The sequence below is a fragment of the Myxocyprinus asiaticus genome, chromosome 26 (assembly GCF_019703515.2).
Source record: "Myxocyprinus asiaticus isolate MX2 ecotype Aquarium Trade chromosome 26, UBuf_Myxa_2, whole genome shotgun sequence".
In the NCBI taxonomy this organism is placed as follows: domain Eukaryota; kingdom Metazoa; phylum Chordata; class Actinopteri; order Cypriniformes; family Catostomidae; genus Myxocyprinus; species Myxocyprinus asiaticus.
In genome coordinates this window covers 25,545,897-25,567,129 of record NC_059369.1, presented here as the reverse complement: position 1 = coordinate 25,567,129, position 21,233 = coordinate 25,545,897, and the positions used below count along the sequence as shown (strand labels likewise).

Genomic DNA, 21,233 nt, shown 5'->3' with positions numbered 1-21,233 from the left:
TTAAATCATCACTCAGATGTGTTCTCAGAAGTTCTGATTTTTACATTTACATTCTTACTTCATTACTGCTGTTTATCACTGTTTTTGATTAGGCTGTATAGATTACATCAAATGTTGTGGTGTTTATGGTTTCATAGTTTGACTCCCTTACAGTTAAGTGATTTATAAAGGAACCTGAATGGTTTATTAAATCAGTTTGATGGAAACATAAAAAAGATCTTGTTCTAAAGAACAATCAATTATTAAGTCGAACATCACTAGGCACACATGAAATCTGTACCTGTATCTGTATCTGTGTCAGCTGCGCGGAAGAAAGAAATAGGAAGAAGAGAGGCCTTCATCTGCTCCTTGTTTGATATCCTTAATTGAGCAGCACAAGCTGAGCATGGCCCCATGAGTTGGCTGCTGTTTGGAGCTCTCAGCCAATCAGTTTACAACCCTCTTGCTGCTTTCCCTTCCAAAGAGGAATGACAGACCAAACCCTCCTGGCATGGCTCAAGCAGACAGGCCCAATTTCTGCTTTGCATAAAAAGTAAAAACCACACACGAGCGCTACAAATGAACAGAGGAGGAGAGGAGGAAAGAGTGCCAAGCATCACATCTTCTTAAAGCCTCACAGCTGAAGCCTCCATCTCAGAGGGGATCACATTTCAACAAGATGAGTTTAAGTGGTGGAGACAGAAGCTGTATGAAAGAGAAAGAGAAAAGGTATCTTTCTCTAGTAAAAGCAGTACAGGAAAAATGGCAGTCAGAGAAAGCCAAAAAGCTACTAGCCTAAACTCAGTTGAGTGTTTTTCTTACTCTATCAGCCATTTGTACATGCAGCATCAATATAAAAGACAACATCAAAAAGATAAATAAATATTCTAGCATGGTTAATGATTGACTCAGACACAATGGAATTCCCTTAACTTCCCAATTCCTCTCTATGAAATCACCTTGAAATCATCAAATGTTGCAGTTTTTTATGATTTGTAAATAACTTATACTTAATATAAGTGACCTGCTTCATAATTTTGAGTCACTTTGACTCAAAATCAGTTTTATGCACTGAAGTGAAAAGGAAAGTCTCTGCTAACATTTTAATTATTATATTGCTGAGGCTTTTATCAAAAAGTGACGGGCCAGGTCACATATTCCTTTTCCACTAGACATAACACAGCAGTGTACAGAAAAATGGTCACATTTCAACAAGGCTGTATTTGTTAATGTTAGTTAAATACATGAATTGACACGAACTAACAATAAACAATACTTTTTCAGCACTTATTAATACATTAATACATGTTTAAAATTAAAAGTATATGTTGTTAACATTAGTTAATGCATTATTAACTAGCATGAACTAACAATGAACGATAGTATATTTATAAATGAACATTAACAAAGATTAATAAATATTGTAAAAATATATTGTTAATTGTTAGTTCATGAAACCTAATGCATTTTCTAATGTCTAATGTTCTAATGTTTCTAATGTTAACAAATGTGTTACCAGAAAAAAAATGCTTGCCAAAAAAATAAAATAAAATAACTTTTTTCATTAACACAGTTAAAATGTCAGGTATTTTTAAGACTTCGATGATCCTCTGAAAACTTTATATATATATATATATATAAAACGATAACGACCCTGCATCAGTGTGGAGTGGCATGAAACAACTTACGAATTACAGGACTCCTGCCTCCAACCCTGTGGTGGACCAACAACTGGCTGACGACCTGAATGTGTTCTACTGTAGATTTGAAAGGCCCAATCTCACACCCCACACCTGCTCTGACCTTCACTTCACAAAAACACCAACACCTCCTGCAACCCCCTCCTCCCCCCTCCTGCTACTCAACCTGCACTTAAGATCTGTGAAGCAGAGGTGTTCCATGACTTCCGAAAACAAAAGATAAGGAAAGTACAGGGCCCAGATTGCGTTTCACCCGTGTGTCTTAGATCCTGTGCTAACCAGCTGGCCCCCATCTTCACATTGAATTTCAATAGATCACTGGAGCAGTGTGAAGTTCCATGCTGCTTCAAATGCTCAATCATCATTCCTGTCCCAAAGAAACCAAAAATCACAGGAATTAATGACTACAGACCTGTTGCCCTGATGTCTGTGGTCATGAAATCATTTGAGAGACTGGTGTTGGTCCACCTGAAGGACATCACTGGACCCTTTCTAGATCCCCTTCAATTTGCTTATCGAGCAAACAGGTCTGTGGAGGATGCAGTCAACATAGGATTGCATCATATCCTGCAACATCTGGACAGACCAGGGACATATGCAAGGATCCTTTTTGTGGACTTCAGTTCAGCTTTCAACACCATCATCCCAGCTATAATCCAGACTAAACTACACCAGCTCTCTGTTCCTACGTCTGTCTGTCAGTGGATTACCAGCTTTCTGATGGACAGGCAGCAGCTTGTGAGACAGGGTAAATTCACTTCCAAGTGATCAGCACTGGTGCCCACCAGGGATGTGTGCTCTCCCCACTACTCTTCTCCATCTACACCAATGACTGCAGCACCCCTCTGTCAAGCTCCTGAAGTTTGCAGATGACACCACTGTCATCGGACTCATCCGAGATGACAATGAGTCTGCATACAGAAGGGAGGTTAAACAGCTGGCTGTCTGGTGCAGTCAAAACAACCTTGAGCTGAACATGCTCAAACCGGTGGAGATGACTGTGGACTTTAGGAGGAACACCCCAACACTCACCCCCCTCACCATTCTAAACAGCACTGTGGCAGCAGTGGAGTCATTCAAGTTCCTGGGCACTACCATCTCACAGGACCTGAAGTGGGAGACCCACATCGATTCCATTGTGAATAAAGCCCAGCAGAGGTTGTACTTCCTTCGCCAGTTGATGAAGTTCAACCTGCCACAGGTGCTGCTGATACAGTTGTACTCAGCAGTCATTGAGTCTGTCCTCTGCACTTCAATAACTGTCTGGTTTGGTTCAGCTACAAAATCAGATATCAGAAGACTACAAAGGACAGTTTGGACTGCTGAGAGGATTATTGGTTGCCCCCTGCCCTCCCTTCAAGAACTATACACTTCCAGAATGAGGAAAAAGGCTGGACACCACTCACCCTGCCCACTACCTTTCTGAACTCTTGCCTTCTGGCCGACACTTCAGAGTAGCCTCAGGCTATCCATCTCATGAACATTTAAAATTGCGCCATTGAGCAATAATTAAGTGCAATACACAGTTTAGTCTTTTTATATTTATCAAACACATCCAACCTCTTCTGCCATTACATTCCCTTGCACTGTATATAACAGATTTGTATTTATATTTGCACTACGTATGTGTATGTGTGTATCTATGTATGTGTGTGTATGTATGTATGTGTGTATGTACAGTATGTGTATATATATATATATATATATATATATATATATATATATATATATATATATATATATATATATATATTATATGTTGTCTTATTGTGTATTCTATATATACTTTATTTTCTATTCAATTTGTATTTTTTTTTATTCAATTAAAAAAAAAAAAAATGTATTATTATCTATGTCTTGTTGCTGTTGTGCACTGGAAGCTCCTGTAACCAAGACAAATTCCTTGTATGTGTAAGCATAATTGGCAATAAAGCTCATTCTGATTCTGATTCTGAAATTCAATAAATAAAAATTCAAAAGGTAAAAAATTCAAAACTGCCCATCTAGAACCACGGTTCCATCTTAAAAATATCTACAATTGTGCTACAAAAGTGGGGTGACCTATAGGTGCTCAATGGTCGAGGGTTCAAAATAGTCCAAAAAAGTAAAGTACCAATGGCACTTTTGTTACATTAGAAGCCTTTATTGTCACATGGCTGTCCACAAAGAAATTAAAAAGCTTCCTGGTTCCATCTGCTGAAAACAAATGAAGATTGATGTACCATAGTACAATCTTTATTCCACCTCAGCCCACCTCTCTATTTATTTTGGGTTGAGGGAATACCTGACTGGGGGTAAACCAAGGTGGCCACATGGGGAAAGTTGTTCTTCAAGCTTTTGAGAAGCTCTGGCTGGGACAGGGTTAAAGTCTCCTCCTTGAGGTTGTGCTTGCTACCACTCAAATTAAACCTCCCCACAGCTGGTTCCCATTAGCCTGTAGTGACACTAGGAGTCTGTACTTTAGCTGTGCTGTGGGGGCTCTGTCGCCCCACTCAGATAAAACAACTGTCCCCTGCCACAGGCCAAGTTTAAACTGGCCCTGAACAGTTTCTTCTGGCAATGCTTGTGTTCAAACCAGGAGAAAAGAAAAAGAGGAGAACATGAAGGGAAGGCGGTTACAAAGGAAGAACATTACGGCTGAAAAGAAGCCGTCTCTGGCCGCAGGAACAAAGAAAGTGAGAGGGGAAAAATTTTGAAACTTTTTCTGCAAACTGAGTCTGTCATCACATTTGAGTTCATCAGAGGAGACCACCTTTACTCAATAATGTAAGAGCCATAAAGAGCTGTAGGGCAGCAAAAGCATATGAAAAAAATATGTGCACCACTAAAATAATACCTCTTACTTAATAATGGTGAGTGAATAACAAAATCCCAACCGTGGAGTTCAAAAACTTGAAAGTCTGTTTCTAATGTCTTTATATTGCCTCGTGGCACATTTCAGAGTTAAGATAATGATTTTCTTGTTGTTATCATTCATATCATCAGACGGCTGCTTGTGAAGCTATATAATTATGCCTTCATTAAGATCTTCTTACATCGCTGTGTTTCACATATTCTTTACAACTAAGCTTTTATCCCTAAGCTCAGTAAGCTTCTTTTTACAGTTTGACAGTCTGGCAGCAAAACACAGCACATGGCTTTTGTGAGTAACGGTTGAGTTGTTGATGACTGATTTATAACGTGAGAAGTAAACCAATCGGCAGTCTTGTAAAGACAAGCTCAGCCAATCGTTAGACAGCGATCACACATTCCTGATGACAAGCAGCACATATCTCAGATGGTTTTGCATGTTCGGATCAACTGTGAGTCTGAGCTCTTTCCGGTTGGGGTAATATTTTAGTTGTAGTCTATTAAAACCTTAGCTTTGTTTGTGGAAACGGTTAACAATCAGTTTAATTAAGAGATGAGGCTGGGCTCACACATGAACTCTCCTGGTCTGCCAATCGCCGTTCTACAGGGAATTCTCCATTTCAGACGTTCACAGTGCAAGCATGTGTGTGTGTGTGTGTGTGTGTGTGTGTGTGTGTGTGTGTGTAGAGGGGAAAAAGAGAATTAAAAGATGAAAGTAAAACAGAAGGCATGTGAGTGAGGAGGAGGGAATAAAGTGAGAAGGGAAGGGAGGACATACCTTATCAGCTAAGTTTGTCCATTCAGGATTTCCTTCCAAACAAAATAAAAAGGAAACTCCAACTCTAAAACTTGTTACACGGATATAAATCTGTCAAGAGCACTTGTTAAGGTCATCGAATTTCCAAGCTTTTTTTCAAGTAGCTTTTACAGCAGGTGACAAAGCTTGCATTGAAGAAAAAGTCTGTATAACAGCAAAAACTGGATATTTTGTTACAATAACTTAAACTGTAAAAAAGTGAAAATGTGCTGTTGTTATCTTAAAAGAATATTCTGGTTCAATACAATTTAAGCTCAATCAACAGCATTTGTGGAATGTTGATTATGCACCCCTCTTCCACCCCTTTATAAAAAAGGGGTTACAGCAAGACACTTACAGTACGGTGTTAAAATCACTTAGTAAACCTTATCTGCGTCAAATTATATACAATAACGAGATTACAAGGTTTCGTTGTCATTATAACAACGCTGTAATATTGGATATACTGTAACTTTACACATATGATGTTAGTCAGTGATTTTATCACACTTGTGGCTCTACTTTTGAAATAATGTGCATTTTTGCATATATGAACTGGCCTCATCCACTTCCATTGTAAATGTCTTGCTGCAACTACAATTTTTGCGTTTTATTAAATAAATCAAGGATGAGTCAAAATTATTTTTTTATGGAAATCAACATTATGCCACAAATGCTGCAAACCCTACCTGATCTAACCCTTAAAAATGACTTTTGTTGGTGTAATCGAAAGAAGTCAGACTGATTTATTCATATGACATTATCTTTGAATAAACCTAATGAAATGAGATGTTAACTCATGAAGCAAACTTTTAGGCTGCCTACAGTAACACATTTTTTTTACAGTGTAGCATTATAGCACTAACGAAGAGTACCATGGTTTTGCTGTTTTGGGGTGTGTACCAGGGTTGTAACATGGTATTCTTTGAACTACCTTGGAGTACCATTAAAATAACATTGTATAGTAATATAGTAATTATCAGTACTATGGTATTTCCATCTGATACCATCAACATCACATTTTTATGGGAAAGTCTTTTCTCAAACAGAACATTAAAGGCCTCGATATACTTCATACAAAGTCGAAGAACGAACGGGTGTGATTTCATTTAGAACAAAATCTGGCCAATGTTTTTGAGTTTGTTTCAGTGGTTCGTAGCAAAACTTCTGACCCGCTGCTACTTCTTACTGTCATTGGTAGGTTTGTCCAAGAGCTCCACTTACCTTGAGGCTGACAGCTAAGTCTGCTTATGTTCTTCAGTCAATCAAAATCAGTCAACATGAACATGTAGAGTTATTAGTGAGCTGGTGCAAATTTACCTACATCTGTACCATCGTTCACGTAGAGACATTTTTCAAGACCATGTCATGCGAATTTTTTAATATTATTTAGTCTACAAAAGGAATCAAATCTACTCAAATACTCTCAAGTGCCCATTCACTCATGTGCCATCTGCAGCGAAAGCCATTCACACATCTTCCCAAAGTAAGACATGCCTCTTATCATTGTTCTTTTGTCTGTTTTTCCGCCTTTAACACTCTTCTATACACCCACTTTGCAGTAGTATCATCATAAATTACAATAACAGAGTGTAATTGCCGCATATTATGGCCGCAAATAGTGTGTTGTTAGCTCAATAGCTCCATGAATTCAGAATCTAAACATGACAAATAAAACATTTCTACTGCATATACTGTATATATTACTTTAAATCATCATCGAGTGGTTAAAACAGTTTCTTTTACTGACCTCATGTGAATTCTACTCATAAAATGAGGCACAAAGTCATTGATAAAACATTTTATTGTCACATTAGTTAAGGTTTTACATGTCTTGAGCATCCTCATATTTAAATGTACCTCTATACGCCGTCCCACAGCGGTGTGGCGGGTGTCTGAATTTTTTTTTACGAAGAATAAATAAGAACTTCTACAGAAGTATTTCAAGGCCTTAAAATGACCAATCTGACATGCATTCCAACTCGAACACAGTAGGTGTAAATGTATAAACTGTTAACACAATTCTGTTCAGCTGTCTGGTACTATACATGTTTATTTGACAGACAGTCAACAATAGTACAGAACAAGTAGTTGCAACAAAGCACAAGTCTGCAAAGCCAAAGGCAGTGGAATGACAGTGTGTGTCGTGCAGGACCTGAGAGAGTAGGGGTATGCATTGTGTGTAGGGGCGGGTTTACGATTTCTGAGGCCCCAAGCAACCGACCAACCCGGGGCCCCGTTTTGACAATTTTGCTTAAAATATTACATAAAACTGATTTTAAATCATAATTTTAAATTCATCCTATGAGCGGTTGTATCCAAGTATATTCAAAATGTTTAATTATATAAAATTCTAGTTCAAGGTAATTATGCATGTTTTCCTTTTTTTTTTTTTTTGACAATACAATGATAAAAAAAGCAATATTTACCTACATATATTTAAAAAAATACAAACTTTTTTATTTTTAATGAACAAGGTGTGCAAAACCTACTACTTCACTAACATTTTGGGACCCAGTTGTTATTTATTATTATTATAACCTAACATTTATTCATTTTTGTCCAGTTTTTTTATTATAATACAGTATGATATAGTCTTATTATTATTACCTTGAGGATTTGTTGTATACAATAATAATATATTTCTGTCTTATTTACTTTCACCTGGAGCTTATATTCTGACGCTGCAGTGTATTGTTCATCATGTTGCAAAAGGCTGTATTTTATGTAAGCATCGTAGGCAACATTCGTAACTGTAACAGTAAACATACAAGGCATGGCAGCCTCTCAGCACACTAGAGCAGAAGGAAAAGAAAAACACTGCCGTTAACAAGCGCTGAAACTTTACTTGGTGCAGAACAATCTGGAATAATGTTAAACACTTTAACAGTCACCTCTTTGCAACCTGAACGTTAAACGTTAAATCTTTGTGACACCTGCGCTAAAAACAATGTAGACACAGCGCAACGAATGAAACAGAATGCAGGTGTCTCAATGTGCGTTTTTGAGACCTGAAGTTCTTTTTAACTTGACACAGTGTCTAAAAATGTGCTGGTACTGCGTGAGACACTGAAAAAACAGCAAGACACGGTGCAGCAGTCAAGGACGTTCGTCCAGCACGTGTTTACATAGGAAGACAATGGAAAAACAGAGCAGATGCATGCAAAAATGCTTTCGGTGTGAACGGCCCCTAACTCATGGGCAAAACAAGTTCGTAAGTCCTGTATATTTTTTCATAAACTAAAAAAACCCGAACCCAAAGTCCTACTTGAAAAACTGACCCAACCCAGCGGACCTCTAATGTGAACTGCTCTAAGAGCGCTAACAACAGTGTATTCGCGCATGTACCCAGAAAATCATGTCACCCCTCAAGAGGTTTTTGCGGAGCTTTCCTACCGGGGTGGGCCCCCCCCCCCCCCCCCCACACACACACAACTGCGTGGTTTGCATGGTGGTTAAAACCGCTACTGATTGTGTGGGCTGTGTGAGGCTCATTAAAGCTGCATGGATCTGAGAGTGACAGACAGGTGGATAGGATTACCAGTGACCCCAGGCTCAGAAACACGCATGCTCGGCCGCTCGGCCGCACAGGGCTCAATGCACACACCCTTCACACCTTTTTAAATAATTAACAGCCAAAGATTAGTCCATCAGCCTCGGGGCCAAAAGGTCCATTGATTTCTCACGGATGCATTTTTAATGAGCGCATCTCAGTGAGGCAGTGTCCGTGGAGAGAGGCTTCCCTGGCCTCAAGAGCGCAAGAAACAAGGCCAGCTTTGCAAGGGCTTGTGGTAAAAACACAAACAAAGCCAATAATTGCCTCTCTAACACATCTCATGCTAAACACTCTCATACAAAAATGCTTGAAGGGAAAGGCCTCAACGGTGACCCTAAAAGAACCTATGGCAAAATGATATTTAATACGGCCCGAGCGTTTCCTTTAATTGGTCTTGTGCAACCATCCATAAAGCTGTTGCGCTGGTGGCATATTTTCTAATCAGGCTTCAGGACATGTTTATGAACTGTAAATGCAAGACCCTTTTAAGCATTTGAAGACTTGAATTAAAATTGTATCATATCTGGAAGTGTGACAGACACATTAAGGATATGTTCGGCTATGTTCTCATACTTTTGCTGCAGTATATTGTATGTATACTGTGTGCTCATTACGGGAATTTTACATTTGCCAAAATGTGCAGTATACAACAGAGCACAATGCAACTGTGACTTGACTTGACATTCCTTTTCAAAACAAATGAACCAGAGGCAATCAGCTGCAATTTTAGCATCTCTTCCTTGACTCAATAATTGGCCACACTATCAATAATTAAGACATTTGTACAAAAAATTGTTAAGTTAATGTGTTTTTTATGATAACTGACCACCACTCAATTAAACAAGCAACATGATGAGATCACAATATCAATCTACTATTTGAAACATTTTTGGGGAATAGTGCCTGTTTCACTTAAACAGGCACGAACAGGCACAATAATAAAAAAAAAAAAATTGTAGGTAGCATAGAGTGTGTACAGAACAGTATATGGAAAGGAGTAAACTAGGATTTTCATTCCGAACATACTGTGGCATAAGAAAGAGTTCACTGCATCTGCGGAGAACACACGGCTGACAGAGTGCCAGATAGTATCAATTACTTATTTCCCTTTCTTTACAGTGTACTGTATCACAGGACAGAGATACAGCAGAAGACAAATATGACCTGAGATTTTGTGATGAACAAAATAGAGCAATGAATGTGTCACATTTGACCTTGATCATCTAATGATCCCATGCCGATGCAATGATATATGGGAGAATGTGGAGGGGCTGAATGTCTGTTTCAACGATGTCCTACACATTCACAGCATTTCAGACCAAATGTGCAGCATGTATGCGCTTTATAAAAGTGAAATGTGGAGAGGGCTTTGTTATAGGCCTCTGACAGGCACAGGCAGCCTTGATTAGAATAACAGAAATGGGTACATAGTTTAATATATTTTTAAAAATGGAACAAAGACAGTGCAGTTCAGCATGGATTTATTTTACATTCTTATGGGTTTGGAAATGCCGTGCAGACTATACATTACTTAAATCTGGAGAAACAAGAGGGGGCTGATGAAAGACCAGTTTAAAAATGTAAAACCGATGAGCGTGTCTGTAATAATAATGCAACAGAAATAAAACTGAAAAGCTTAAACATAAAATGGAAACCCGTGCCATATTTCATTCATGAAAGAATGTTTTTCTTGCTGTCGGCAGTGTAATATTTCAAATGTTTGTTATTTCTTTAAATGTGTAAGAGAGAAACATATCATTATGGAAAATCTAAACCATGGATAGTCTGGTTAAAAAAAGTGACACACTTCTGTGTGCAATGGAGGTAAAAGAGACGAAAGAGAAAAAGAAATGACTTTCCAATCATTCCTCAGATTTCAAAAATCATGTATGTGGCTTTGCTTGGAGCCAGCAAAAAGTTTTCGCAAAATTGTTGCATGTTAAAGCAGGATATTATCACGGTGCGGAAAACACTTTTATCCCTTTATAATGTGCATTTGTATGAGAGTGTGTATGTATGTTTATTATCAAATTTTTAAAACATGAGGTGAGCAAGTGAGACAGAGATGAGTGTAAAGGGGTAGTTCACCCAAAAATGAAAATTCTGTCATCATTTATATCATTTATCCTCATGTTGTTCCAAACCCTGTAAGACTTCCTTTTAACCGTGGCACATAAAATACCATTACATACCGTAATGTTAGGGACTGACAGCCCCAGTCACCATTCACTTTCACTGTATGGGAAAAACATGCGATGTAATTGAATGGTAACTGATGCTAAAATTCTGCCAAACACTGCATTTGTGTTTCACGAAAGAAAGTCAGACAGGTTAGGAACAATATGAGGGTGAGTAAATGATGACAGAATTTTCATTTTTGGGTGAACTACCCCTTAAAAAGGGGGACAGGAATTAATTGCAAAAAGAGAGAAAGAGTGTCCGGACTACCTTTCCCGTCTCCCGCTCGAAGTCCACATATTCTCGGGTGGGCGCCTGCCGCTGATCCCCATGAAGGTTGGCTGGGAAGAACTGCAGTGAGAGGTTGGTGCCGGTTGCCACAAAAGCCTTTTAGAGGGAAATCAATACAAACATGATAAGAAAGCTAGCCCAAGCATAAATTATGCAGCCCGTCATTTCTGTTTTCACATCAGAGAGGAGAGGAGAATGCCTGGAGCCAAGGCCAGCGCTCATAACATCAGGAAGAGAAGGGAGGAGGGGGCACAAATGCAAAGAAAAAAAAAATCATCATTTTCTCTATATGTGGTATTGAGTTACACACATCTGATTCTATTTTACCAACCCTCGTTGATGGCAAACTGGGCTGCAGCAAACTGAGTTTGGGAAAGCAGGAGTGAATGAGTGATGGAGAGATAACAGAGACAGAGAGGGGTACAAAATTAATAAAATGTTTTAAATGCAATCCCTCACTTACATTAATAGCAGCAAGACTGCTGTAAAGGTTCTATATTATGGTACAATAATTCAATAATGTTCTCAAGGAGCATGGACTACAGAAAGACAGAATTTGATGCTAAATTGTTGTAAAATTGTCCTATATTGTTTATAAATGTGCAGTTTAATTGGTTTATAAATATATTTACAAAAAATATATATGTATAAAAATTAATCAATTTTAAGCGGATTAATTGGTCCATCATGTTTTACCTTTTAGACTTCTGATATCTGTAATTCCCTATATCCCATTCTCTCTCTCTCTCTCTCTCTCTCTCTCTCTCTCTCTCATGCACAAGCACAAACATATGTAAATTTGAACAATACTGTGATACTATAAAATCCATTAAACAACACTCAAACACCATGTTCGTACTGTGCATACTACAAAGAGATAAAAGGATTAGGAAAGCCACTCATTGTATTTTTGTAATAGACCTGTTTGCCTGTGAACCTCAATATTTCATATTTTGTTGACATTAGGGCCAAAACATGACCACATTTTTCAGATTAGAGAGCTTGGAAAGTGTATCATGTGCAATTCACAACGCAGCAAAACTGCATTAGCAACGACCTAAAAATGTGAGAAAACGCTTTTTCATAAATGTGTAAAAATGAAACAAAGAAAATGTCAAACAAAAGAATTTTAAATTTGCTGTTTAAATTAGAAATGCTTTAGTAACTGGTAAACAAATTATGTTTTTTTTTTTTTTTTTTTTTTTATTTATGATGAAATAGTGCCAGAAATATGCTAGACAACTGGAGCATCTATCTCATGTGTAGTGATATTTAAAAAATAGAAAACAATCTGAATTTATAATATTGTTACAGTTATCTGATCTATTATTTATATTATTAGGAATATTAAGGGCAGTTAAATCTCAAGAGAACCTAGAGGACATGAGATACAAACAAAGAGATGACCAAGCCTCAATATAGTAAAAAAAAAAAAAAAAAAAAAAAATGGGTACAGTATCTGCCCAATCTAAAGTGAATCCAGCACAAAAAATTAACATATCCACAGACTAAGTGTATTTTGAAGAGGGTGCAAAATTAGACACATCGGAGTTAATGTTCACCCATAAGACCCTTTTTATATTAAAAGAAAGAAGCCGAGAGATGACCAAACAATGCACATATGTTTAAGCATTGTTTCAAGTGCCTATCGTTCTCCATTAGTAATTAAATGAATTAAATGCTACCTAAATATCGACAGCCCAGTATAATATCATTATTAAATGGATCATGCAATTATCTCTGCCATGTTTTGCGATTATTACATATTGAGGAAGTATTTTGAACATAGTTTTGGGTGATGGCGTGACACATCCAGTTCCGGATGTCTAATCACGTTAATGCATTTCTAAAAAGTTACCAACATTGGCTGGTAGTAGCCTAAATGAATTGTTCTGTGAGGCGTGTGTACTCACTATCTCTGAGCGGCCGTCACGGCACGCGTTCTGAAAGCGGGCTTGCCTCTCCTCGTGCGGCCGGTCTCGGAAACCGGTGTATTTAATCTGCAAACAGGGATGCAATCACAAACAGAACATTCAGTCTCGTCATGATAGCTCCTTTAGAGTAATATCACTTTTTGAAACACATGTGGTGAACTAATTTGTAGGGAAATTTATGAGCACCAAATGTATGAGCTATATTTGCAAATTATAGGAAACTATGTTGTGAAAAGGAATTTGTATTAGGCTAAGTGCACATTTCATACGTAAACTGATATTCATCTTAAGCTGTCAGTACATTTTAACTGTTAGTCTACAGTTGTTTACAAGGTGATGCCCCTGAGCTGCAAAGGTAGATGGAGCTCATCGGTGCGTCTTTTTTGTCTATATAAAGAATCGTTCTTTTAGTTTTTATAGATGCTTAAGACATTTAGCAACTGCTGTGAAAGCAGAGTTAAATAACTTATCTCATATGTGCACGTTAGCGGTGTCTACATAGAGGCTGCTAATGAAAGAGGTGATGACATGCTTGTTTTTATGTCACGCGAGAGAGGCGCAACTTTGTTTCCGCCACTTGATCAAATGTCTCAAATGAATCGAGCTCACCTCGCACTCGCGGCTGAGTTTCCTGAAGAACTCCTCGTTCTCGAACTTGCTCCTCTGATCCGGGACCACCCGAGGCATCTTGAACGCGATTTGATCAATGTTGTTAATTTGTCTTTGTCTAAACTTGCAAAGAGAGAAGCGTTGCCTTGAAACTCCTCAGTCCCGCTCTTATTTCCTTCCGTCTTTTTCTTCTTATGATGGAGTGTGTAGCAGTGAGCTTCCTCTTCTTCCTCGGATTTCGCCTCCTGTGAGGTCACTGAGCACTACTCCAATAGATTTGGCACTAATTTGCAGTTGGCTGTTATTCTTCTTCACTCTCGCGCGTGTGATCTCCGACTGCTGACAACAGACGCTCGCTCTACTTTATCCGTCTCATGAGCTGCATGGCTCACAGTTACTTCCTGGCTCCTCGGAGTCCGACTTATGACTGTACACCCAAAATACTCCCCCCATTCACAATTCTCACCACTATCGACCGTATGTGCGCAGGCGTTAAATACACCACAACTTCTGAAAGCTTGCAGCTTATTTCTTTGAGATCTAAGCGAGAAGCTCGGTCGTTTTCCGCTCTCAAATCTTGATTAGGTACAGAGAGGTTGAAGTCGGTGCTGTAGTTATAAACGCATCATCTTCAGTAGTTTTCTTGAAGACAATTTTCCTCAGATGTCATTTGACAGAAATATTAGCGTATTAACCAAACAATGTAATATATATATATATATATATATATATATATATATATATATATATATATATATATATATATATATATATATATACACACACACTGGCGGCCAACAGTTTGGAATAATGTACAGATTTTGCTCAATGGAAAGAAATTGGAACTTTTATTCAACAAAGTGGCATTCAACTGATCACAATGTATAGTCAGGACATTAATTACGTGCAGAATTACTATTACAATTACTATAACTTCTTAAACTACTTCAAAGAGTTCTCATCAAAAAATCCTCCACGTGCAGCAATGACAGCTTTGCAGATCCTTGGCATTCTAGCTGTCAGTTTGTCCAGATACTCAGGTGACATTTCACCACACACTTCCTGTAGCACTTGTAATAGATGTGGCTGTTTTGTCGGGCACTTCTCACGCACCTTACAGTCTAGCTCAGGGGTGTCAAACTCGGTTCCTGGAGGGCCACAGTCCAGCAGAGTTTAGCTCCAACCTTAATTAAACACACCTGAAGCAGCTAATAGTCTGACACCCCTGCTGATCCCACAAAATCTCAATGGGGTTAAGATCCATAACACTCTTTTCCAATTATCTGTTGTCCAATGTCTGTGTTTCTTTGCCCACTCTAACCTTTTCTTTTTGTTTTTCTGTTTCAAAAGTGGCTTTTTCTTTGCAATTCTTCCCATAATGCCTGCACCCCTGAGTCTTCTCTTTACTGTTGTACATGAAACTGGTGTTGAGCGGGTAGAATTCAATGAAGCTGTCAGCTGAGGATATGTGAGGTCACTATTTCTCAAACTAGAGACTCTGATGTACTTATCCTCTTGTTTAGTTGTACATATGGCCTTTCACATCTCTTTCTGTCCTTGTTTGAGACAGTTGTCCATTGTCTTTGAAGACTGCATTGTACACCACCTTTGTATGAAATCTTCCGTTTTTTGGCATTTTCAAGCATTGTATAGTTTCTAGAGAAAGCTATTTTTTTTTTTTTTTTTTTTTTTGCCATTTTTGACCTAATATTGATCCTAAGACATGCCAGTCTATTGCATACTGTGGCAACTCAAAAACAAACACAAAGACAGTGTTAAGCTTCATTTAATGAACCAAATAGCTTTCAACTGTGTTTGATATAATGGCAAGTAATTTTCTAGTACCAAATTAGCAATTTAGCATGATTACTCAAGGATAAGGTGTTGGAGTGATGGCTGCTGGAAATGGGGCCTGTCTAGATTTGATCAAAAATGACTTTTTCCAAATAGTGATGGTGCTGTTTTTTACATCAGTAATGTCCTGACTATACTTTGTGATCAGTTGAATGCCACTTTGATGAATTACTGTAAAGTACCAATTTCCTTCCGAAACAGCAAAATCACTATTCCAAACTTTTGGCTGCCAGTGTATTTATAGTTTTTTTTTCTTTCATTCTTTCTGTTACAGGCTACTGTCCCCCCTTTTTAATCCACCAAAGATAAACAAACATGCACAAACAGAAAGACAGTGATAATGACTGAAAGACAGATTAGATAGATAGATTGACAGACAGACAGACAAACATTAAAAACCCCTCATAAAAACAACCGATTCCTAATGATTTATTGTGTTCTCTGGGAGATGAGTGTATTACAACATCTGTTGTAAATACTTGAGTGTTAAGGCATCTATTTCTTTATTGTGCATGTTTTGAAGCTGCAGATTCCCTCAGGACAGAGGGGGAGGTAGAGAAAAGAGACAATGGGGAAGTGAATGCAGTACCAAAAACATCCAAAGGCCTCCAATCCCTGTCTGGTAGACAGATTGCATCACTTTTGTGTGGCTTACCACAGTCACAGTGTGTGACTTTAAAAGATGTTTTAAAGAGATAGTTCACCCAAAAAAGAAAATTCTCTCATCATTTACTCACCCTCATGCCATCCCAGATATGTATGACTTTCTTTCTTCAGCAGAACACAAACAAAGATTTTTAGAATAATATCTCAGCTCTGTAGGTCCATACTATGCAAGTGGATGGTGATCAGACCTTTAAAGCTTGAAAAAGCACAGACAGTCATAATAAAAGTAATCCATACGACTCCAGTGGTTAAACGAATGTCTTCTAAAGCGATATGATCGCTTTGGCTGAGAAACAGATCAATATTTACAGTAAGTCCTTTTCACTAAAATTGTTTACTTCTGGTCGCTCTCCAATGCACGTTCATGAGAGGACCAAGTACACACAGTCTCTCGCATGATGTAAGCACGCTGGCATGTTCAAATGAAAGCAAAACCAATGAAGCTTGTGAACCAATGAGTTTTGTTGTAAATAAACCGAGCTGCACTTCCGATTGTATCGTGTCAGGTCTCGTGTGAGCACACCAACAAGCTGGGTGTACTCGGTCCTCTAGTGAACGTGCATAGGGGAGTAAACAACCGAAGTAAACAATTACAGTGAAAAGGACTTAAATATTGATCTGTTTCTCACCTAAAACAATTGTATCATTTTAGAATACATTCATTTAAGCTCTGGAGTCATATGGATCACTTTTACTACAACTGTCAGTGCTTTTTGGAGCTTTAAAGTGCTGATCACCATTCACTTGCATTGTATGGACCTACAGAGCTGAGATATTCTTCTAAAATCTTTGTTTGTGTTCTGCTAAAGAAAGAAAGTCATACACATCTGGGATGGCATGAGGGTGAGTAAATGATGAGAGAATTGTCCTTTTTGGGTGAACTATTCCTTTAAGCATTTCAGCTGTCAACTATTGCTGTTTGTGCAACATTACAGTAAAAAGTAGATGAGATGCAATATAGTTTGATAAGTGAGGTTTGTTTTTAAAACTTCACCTATGTATCTTCACTGTGCAAAGCATTTTACATTCTTAATTACTGTGTTATTAAACAGACCCATTTATTTAAGACTGTCACATTAAAAATGATAGTTATGTGTTCTCAGTAACTGTGTAAAAAAAACTGTCAGATGGAAATTTATTGGTACAATCTCCACCCAATTTCATTTAAAATGTATTGTAGTACCAGTATAAACTTGTACAATATATCTACAAAATAATGATTTTAACTACATTATAATTGTAAAGTAAGAAGTGCAGAGTGTATGAAGTGTGTGTAGAGGCCCATGCACAAATTTACATTACCAAAGCAATTATTAGATTAGCACCCATTAGAAGAAATTACTAGATGCACATATTCCCTTGGCCCACTATTGTATGTATTCATATTAACACTCAAATTGTTTTGTTGGCCAGTATGAGAGCAGTGGGCCATTAGAATCAGTGTTCGAATTGTGACAGAACTCTTTTAGAAATTACTGTACTATATGAATGTACTGTAAATAAGTATCTTAATTTAATTGATAAAAGTATGGTTGAGTGTTCTGTTTTCTGTGTTACCACTGCTGTTATCAGCATGGTTTGCATATTTAAGGATATTGAGTGAGATATTAACTGCACGCACATTAACACTGTTCAGTAAGTTAGGTGTGCCAAAAATCAAAGAACAAGAAAACAGGGTGTGGGGCATTTGGGCGTGTTTAGAATTTTCAGAGGGAAAAAATTTAATTTGGATTACTTTTTAAAACTGGGACAGACCATGCATAATGTCATTTTTTTTTTTTTTAAAGAGCAACTAATGCTTCTAGCACCTATTAAACACCAGGGGACACCTCCAGTTAAACATTATTTTGGCCTTATGGGGGGCCCTAAACCCCCACACCCCCCTCGGCCCAGCCCTACTTCAATTCAAATACTGATAAGAATTTAACTATATTGTACAATCTCACTCCAAACAGCTTTTGCAAATTGACAAGGCCCTTGAAGTGCAAGTGATTGTATGTGTTGGGATTTTGTTACATTTCTGCACAGATATGACTCCTTGTAGACTGCATGTGACGAGTTTTAGCTTGTCACAGTTTTTCTCTCTGTCTCTTTCTCATGCATCAGATTGAGAGATCTGTGGTGAGTTAATGTGTTAAAAGGCTGTGCTTTGGGCCAAATGGGGCATGTGAGTGCTTTAATAGCACCACATAACACTCATTAATTAATGAAATATTCTGTGGTTACCGTCTGAGAACCATTTTGACAGAGTACTCACTGTGTAGATGCTAGGTGTCTGTTCCAATGGGTTTCAGCTGAATGGACAAAGAAGGCTTCACCACTAAAAATCCACTTGCACTCAGGGGTCACTTGAAAACTTTGGTAGAAAATATTCTTTTGCAATGTCTGTGTGGACTATAACAGGAAAAGGTTGTTGACTTTCTCAGTTTCGAAATTGTCTGCCACGTACGGCTGCACTAAAAGAATGCGTAAACTACAGATCAAGAAATCCCCCGTATTTTATACCTCTTGAACCGATGCAGTGATGTGTTGATTTGAAAATGCAAGTAGGGTAACCTTTTGTTCATGTATGATATTAAATATTAAATTGCATCAGGCAAACAAGTGAGACACATAATAGCTCTGCTGACTATACAAGTTTGGCTTTGTTGGTGTGTGTCTGCACACTGAATGAAGCTGGGGTGCTGTCGAGATAACGATATGATTTAAAAGCCTGCCAGCAATTTGGTGAAGAAGCTAAACATAGCTCTGGATGTCTGAGCATACGCTCTGCTCTAAGTGGAGAAAAGATGACAGTAAACAAAAGCATGACCTTATACAACAGCGCTAAATCATGTAAGAGGTTTGAGATGTTGATGACATTTAGGGTTGACTTTCACTGTGAAAGAAAGCTCTCTTGAGAGCACAAAAGGTGCTCTCAGGTGTCATATTTTCAGACCATTTGGATGATGTGCGATAACATTGCTTGTCTTAGGCTTCTAATTGGTTCGCCAAAATGGGGTGTCGCTGTCTTTTTCAGCTTATCTCGGCCCATTCGGCCCCATTTCGCAGCCTGCCCATCGGGAAAAGTCCCGGTTCTCCTGATGGCCAGTCCGCCCCTGCTATCTATCTATCTATCTATCTATCTATCTATCTATCTATCTATCTATCTATCTATCTATCTATCCATCCATCCATCCATCCATCCATCCATCCATCCATCTAGTGCAGCTGTTTAGACGGCGAGACCTACAGGGTTTGGCATCAGTGTCTGTCAGTCAGTCTGCCCTGCCGAGTTGACTCGCTCAGTGAGACAAAGCAAAATAACTACAGTCGAACTGACTCTCAGATTTCAGGCGGAAAAAATAATTCCTGCCTGAAATCTGAGAGTGTCTGTTCAGTGTTATTTTGCTTCGTTTGAGGTGAAGAGTTGTTATGTGAGGGTCATTTTTTTTTAGAGTGGACATAAAATGTTGTTACTTCACGTCACGTTGGCTGCCTGAACAGGCCAAATAATTATGTCATCAGACATTTTCAGCAAAGTGACCACGTCAACAAACATTTAACCTGCTCTATTATAGTGACTTACGACTTCTGCAGTCCGTGTGCAGGTCTTCTTTTTATAACCAGGTATATTTGGAAATGAAGAAAATTATAAAAATAAAACGAGTTGATGGATTGTTTCGGTTCCGCTTCTGTCCACCAGAGGGCGGGCTTGATCGCGGGTTTTCTGCTATAGTTCATTTCAGGTTAATTTTCGTCCTTTCTGTATTTATTATAATTTAATTACAACTTAAAACTAAACAAGTAAAAACAACAGACAAATTCTGTTATGTATCGGAGTTACAAATCAAGCATCACAGGATGCTCTTTGATAGGTGACAAAATGTCCTTTTATGTTAAGCCTACAATGAGAAGTAATTTTACGTGCTGTGAAAGGTCAACATGTTTTCACCTATTCTAATCAGTATTTGGCAGTTAGTAGATGCACTTAAATGGTCATATGATGTGACAAATAATTTTTATGAGTACAAATATTAATGTTGTTTAAATCTACTGTAACGGTGGTGGGCCCAGAATACATTTTAAACTAATTATTCAATTAAATGCTAATAATTTAACAAATAATTCATGCGCCAGACAGGATTAAGCCTGTCAAAGTATCAACCACTTAATCCAGGATAGCTAATAAAAAAATAAAAAAATAAAAACGCCTGTTACATAAAGGAAAAGTAAATGTTACAATTAGACTGCATTTTCTTTTATAACCACAGCACTTTAATTGTCTTAAAGGTATTTATTTTAATAAAGTCTACACAAATAATATTAGTTTCAAACTTGTATTTGCTTCAAAGAATAAGCACTAAACATAAAGGTTTCAGTCCCAAATATTTCTTCTTTTTTGTTTTCTTTTAAACATAAAACAAACAAAAACACATGGGGTGAATCCACGCAGATGCTGGTCCCGCTTTAAGGTAACAGGGTTTCTGCAACAGCAGATTCACATGTCCCCATTTACTGCATAAAGTTACATGCAAAAAGAACATATTAAATAAGCAATTAGAAGCAGAAGAAGAAAAAAAAAACCTTTCAATATTGCACCAAACTAGTGAACTTCACTACACACAAGGAGTGATCTCAAACAATATGCACACAGCAAACTGTGCGGATGTACATGTTGTGTGCATGTGGGTGACTGAGAGCATGTGTTAGAATGTTTGTGTGTGAGTGCATTTGTTGAGCCACTGACCAAGACTGACATGGAGAAAGGTTTCAGAAGAGTGTCCTGGGTCCTCGGTGGTGCTCAAGGATGTACCTATAACTGGCCTTGCACTCGCCTT

General features: G+C 38.0%; 1 protein-coding gene across 15 annotated transcripts in view; it reads right to left on the bottom strand.

The window, feature by feature from the left end:
• The window catches only part of LOC127417148 (core-binding factor subunit beta), a 54,692-nt gene extending 40,363 nt beyond the window's left edge, over nucleotides 1-14,329 (bottom strand). For 5 of the 15 annotated variants that reach the window (XM_051656880.1, XM_051656882.1, XM_051656883.1 and 2 more), the window contains exons 1-3: nucleotides 13,894-14,326; nucleotides 13,264-13,350; nucleotides 11,330-11,446 (exon numbers count right to left, since the gene is read on the bottom strand). In XM_051656880.1, the coding sequence (XP_051512840.1) occupies nucleotides 11,330-11,446; nucleotides 13,264-13,350; nucleotides 13,894-13,971 (282 nt within the window). In that variant the 5' untranslated portion in view covers nucleotides 13,972-14,326. Of the gene's footprint in view, nucleotides 1-11,329; nucleotides 11,447-13,263; nucleotides 13,351-13,893 lie in introns of all 15 variants that reach the window. The other 10 variants (XM_051656889.1, XM_051656890.1, XM_051656884.1 and 7 more) reach the window with 3 other exon arrangements.
• Between the last annotated feature and the right edge of the window lie 6,904 nt (nucleotides 14,330-21,233).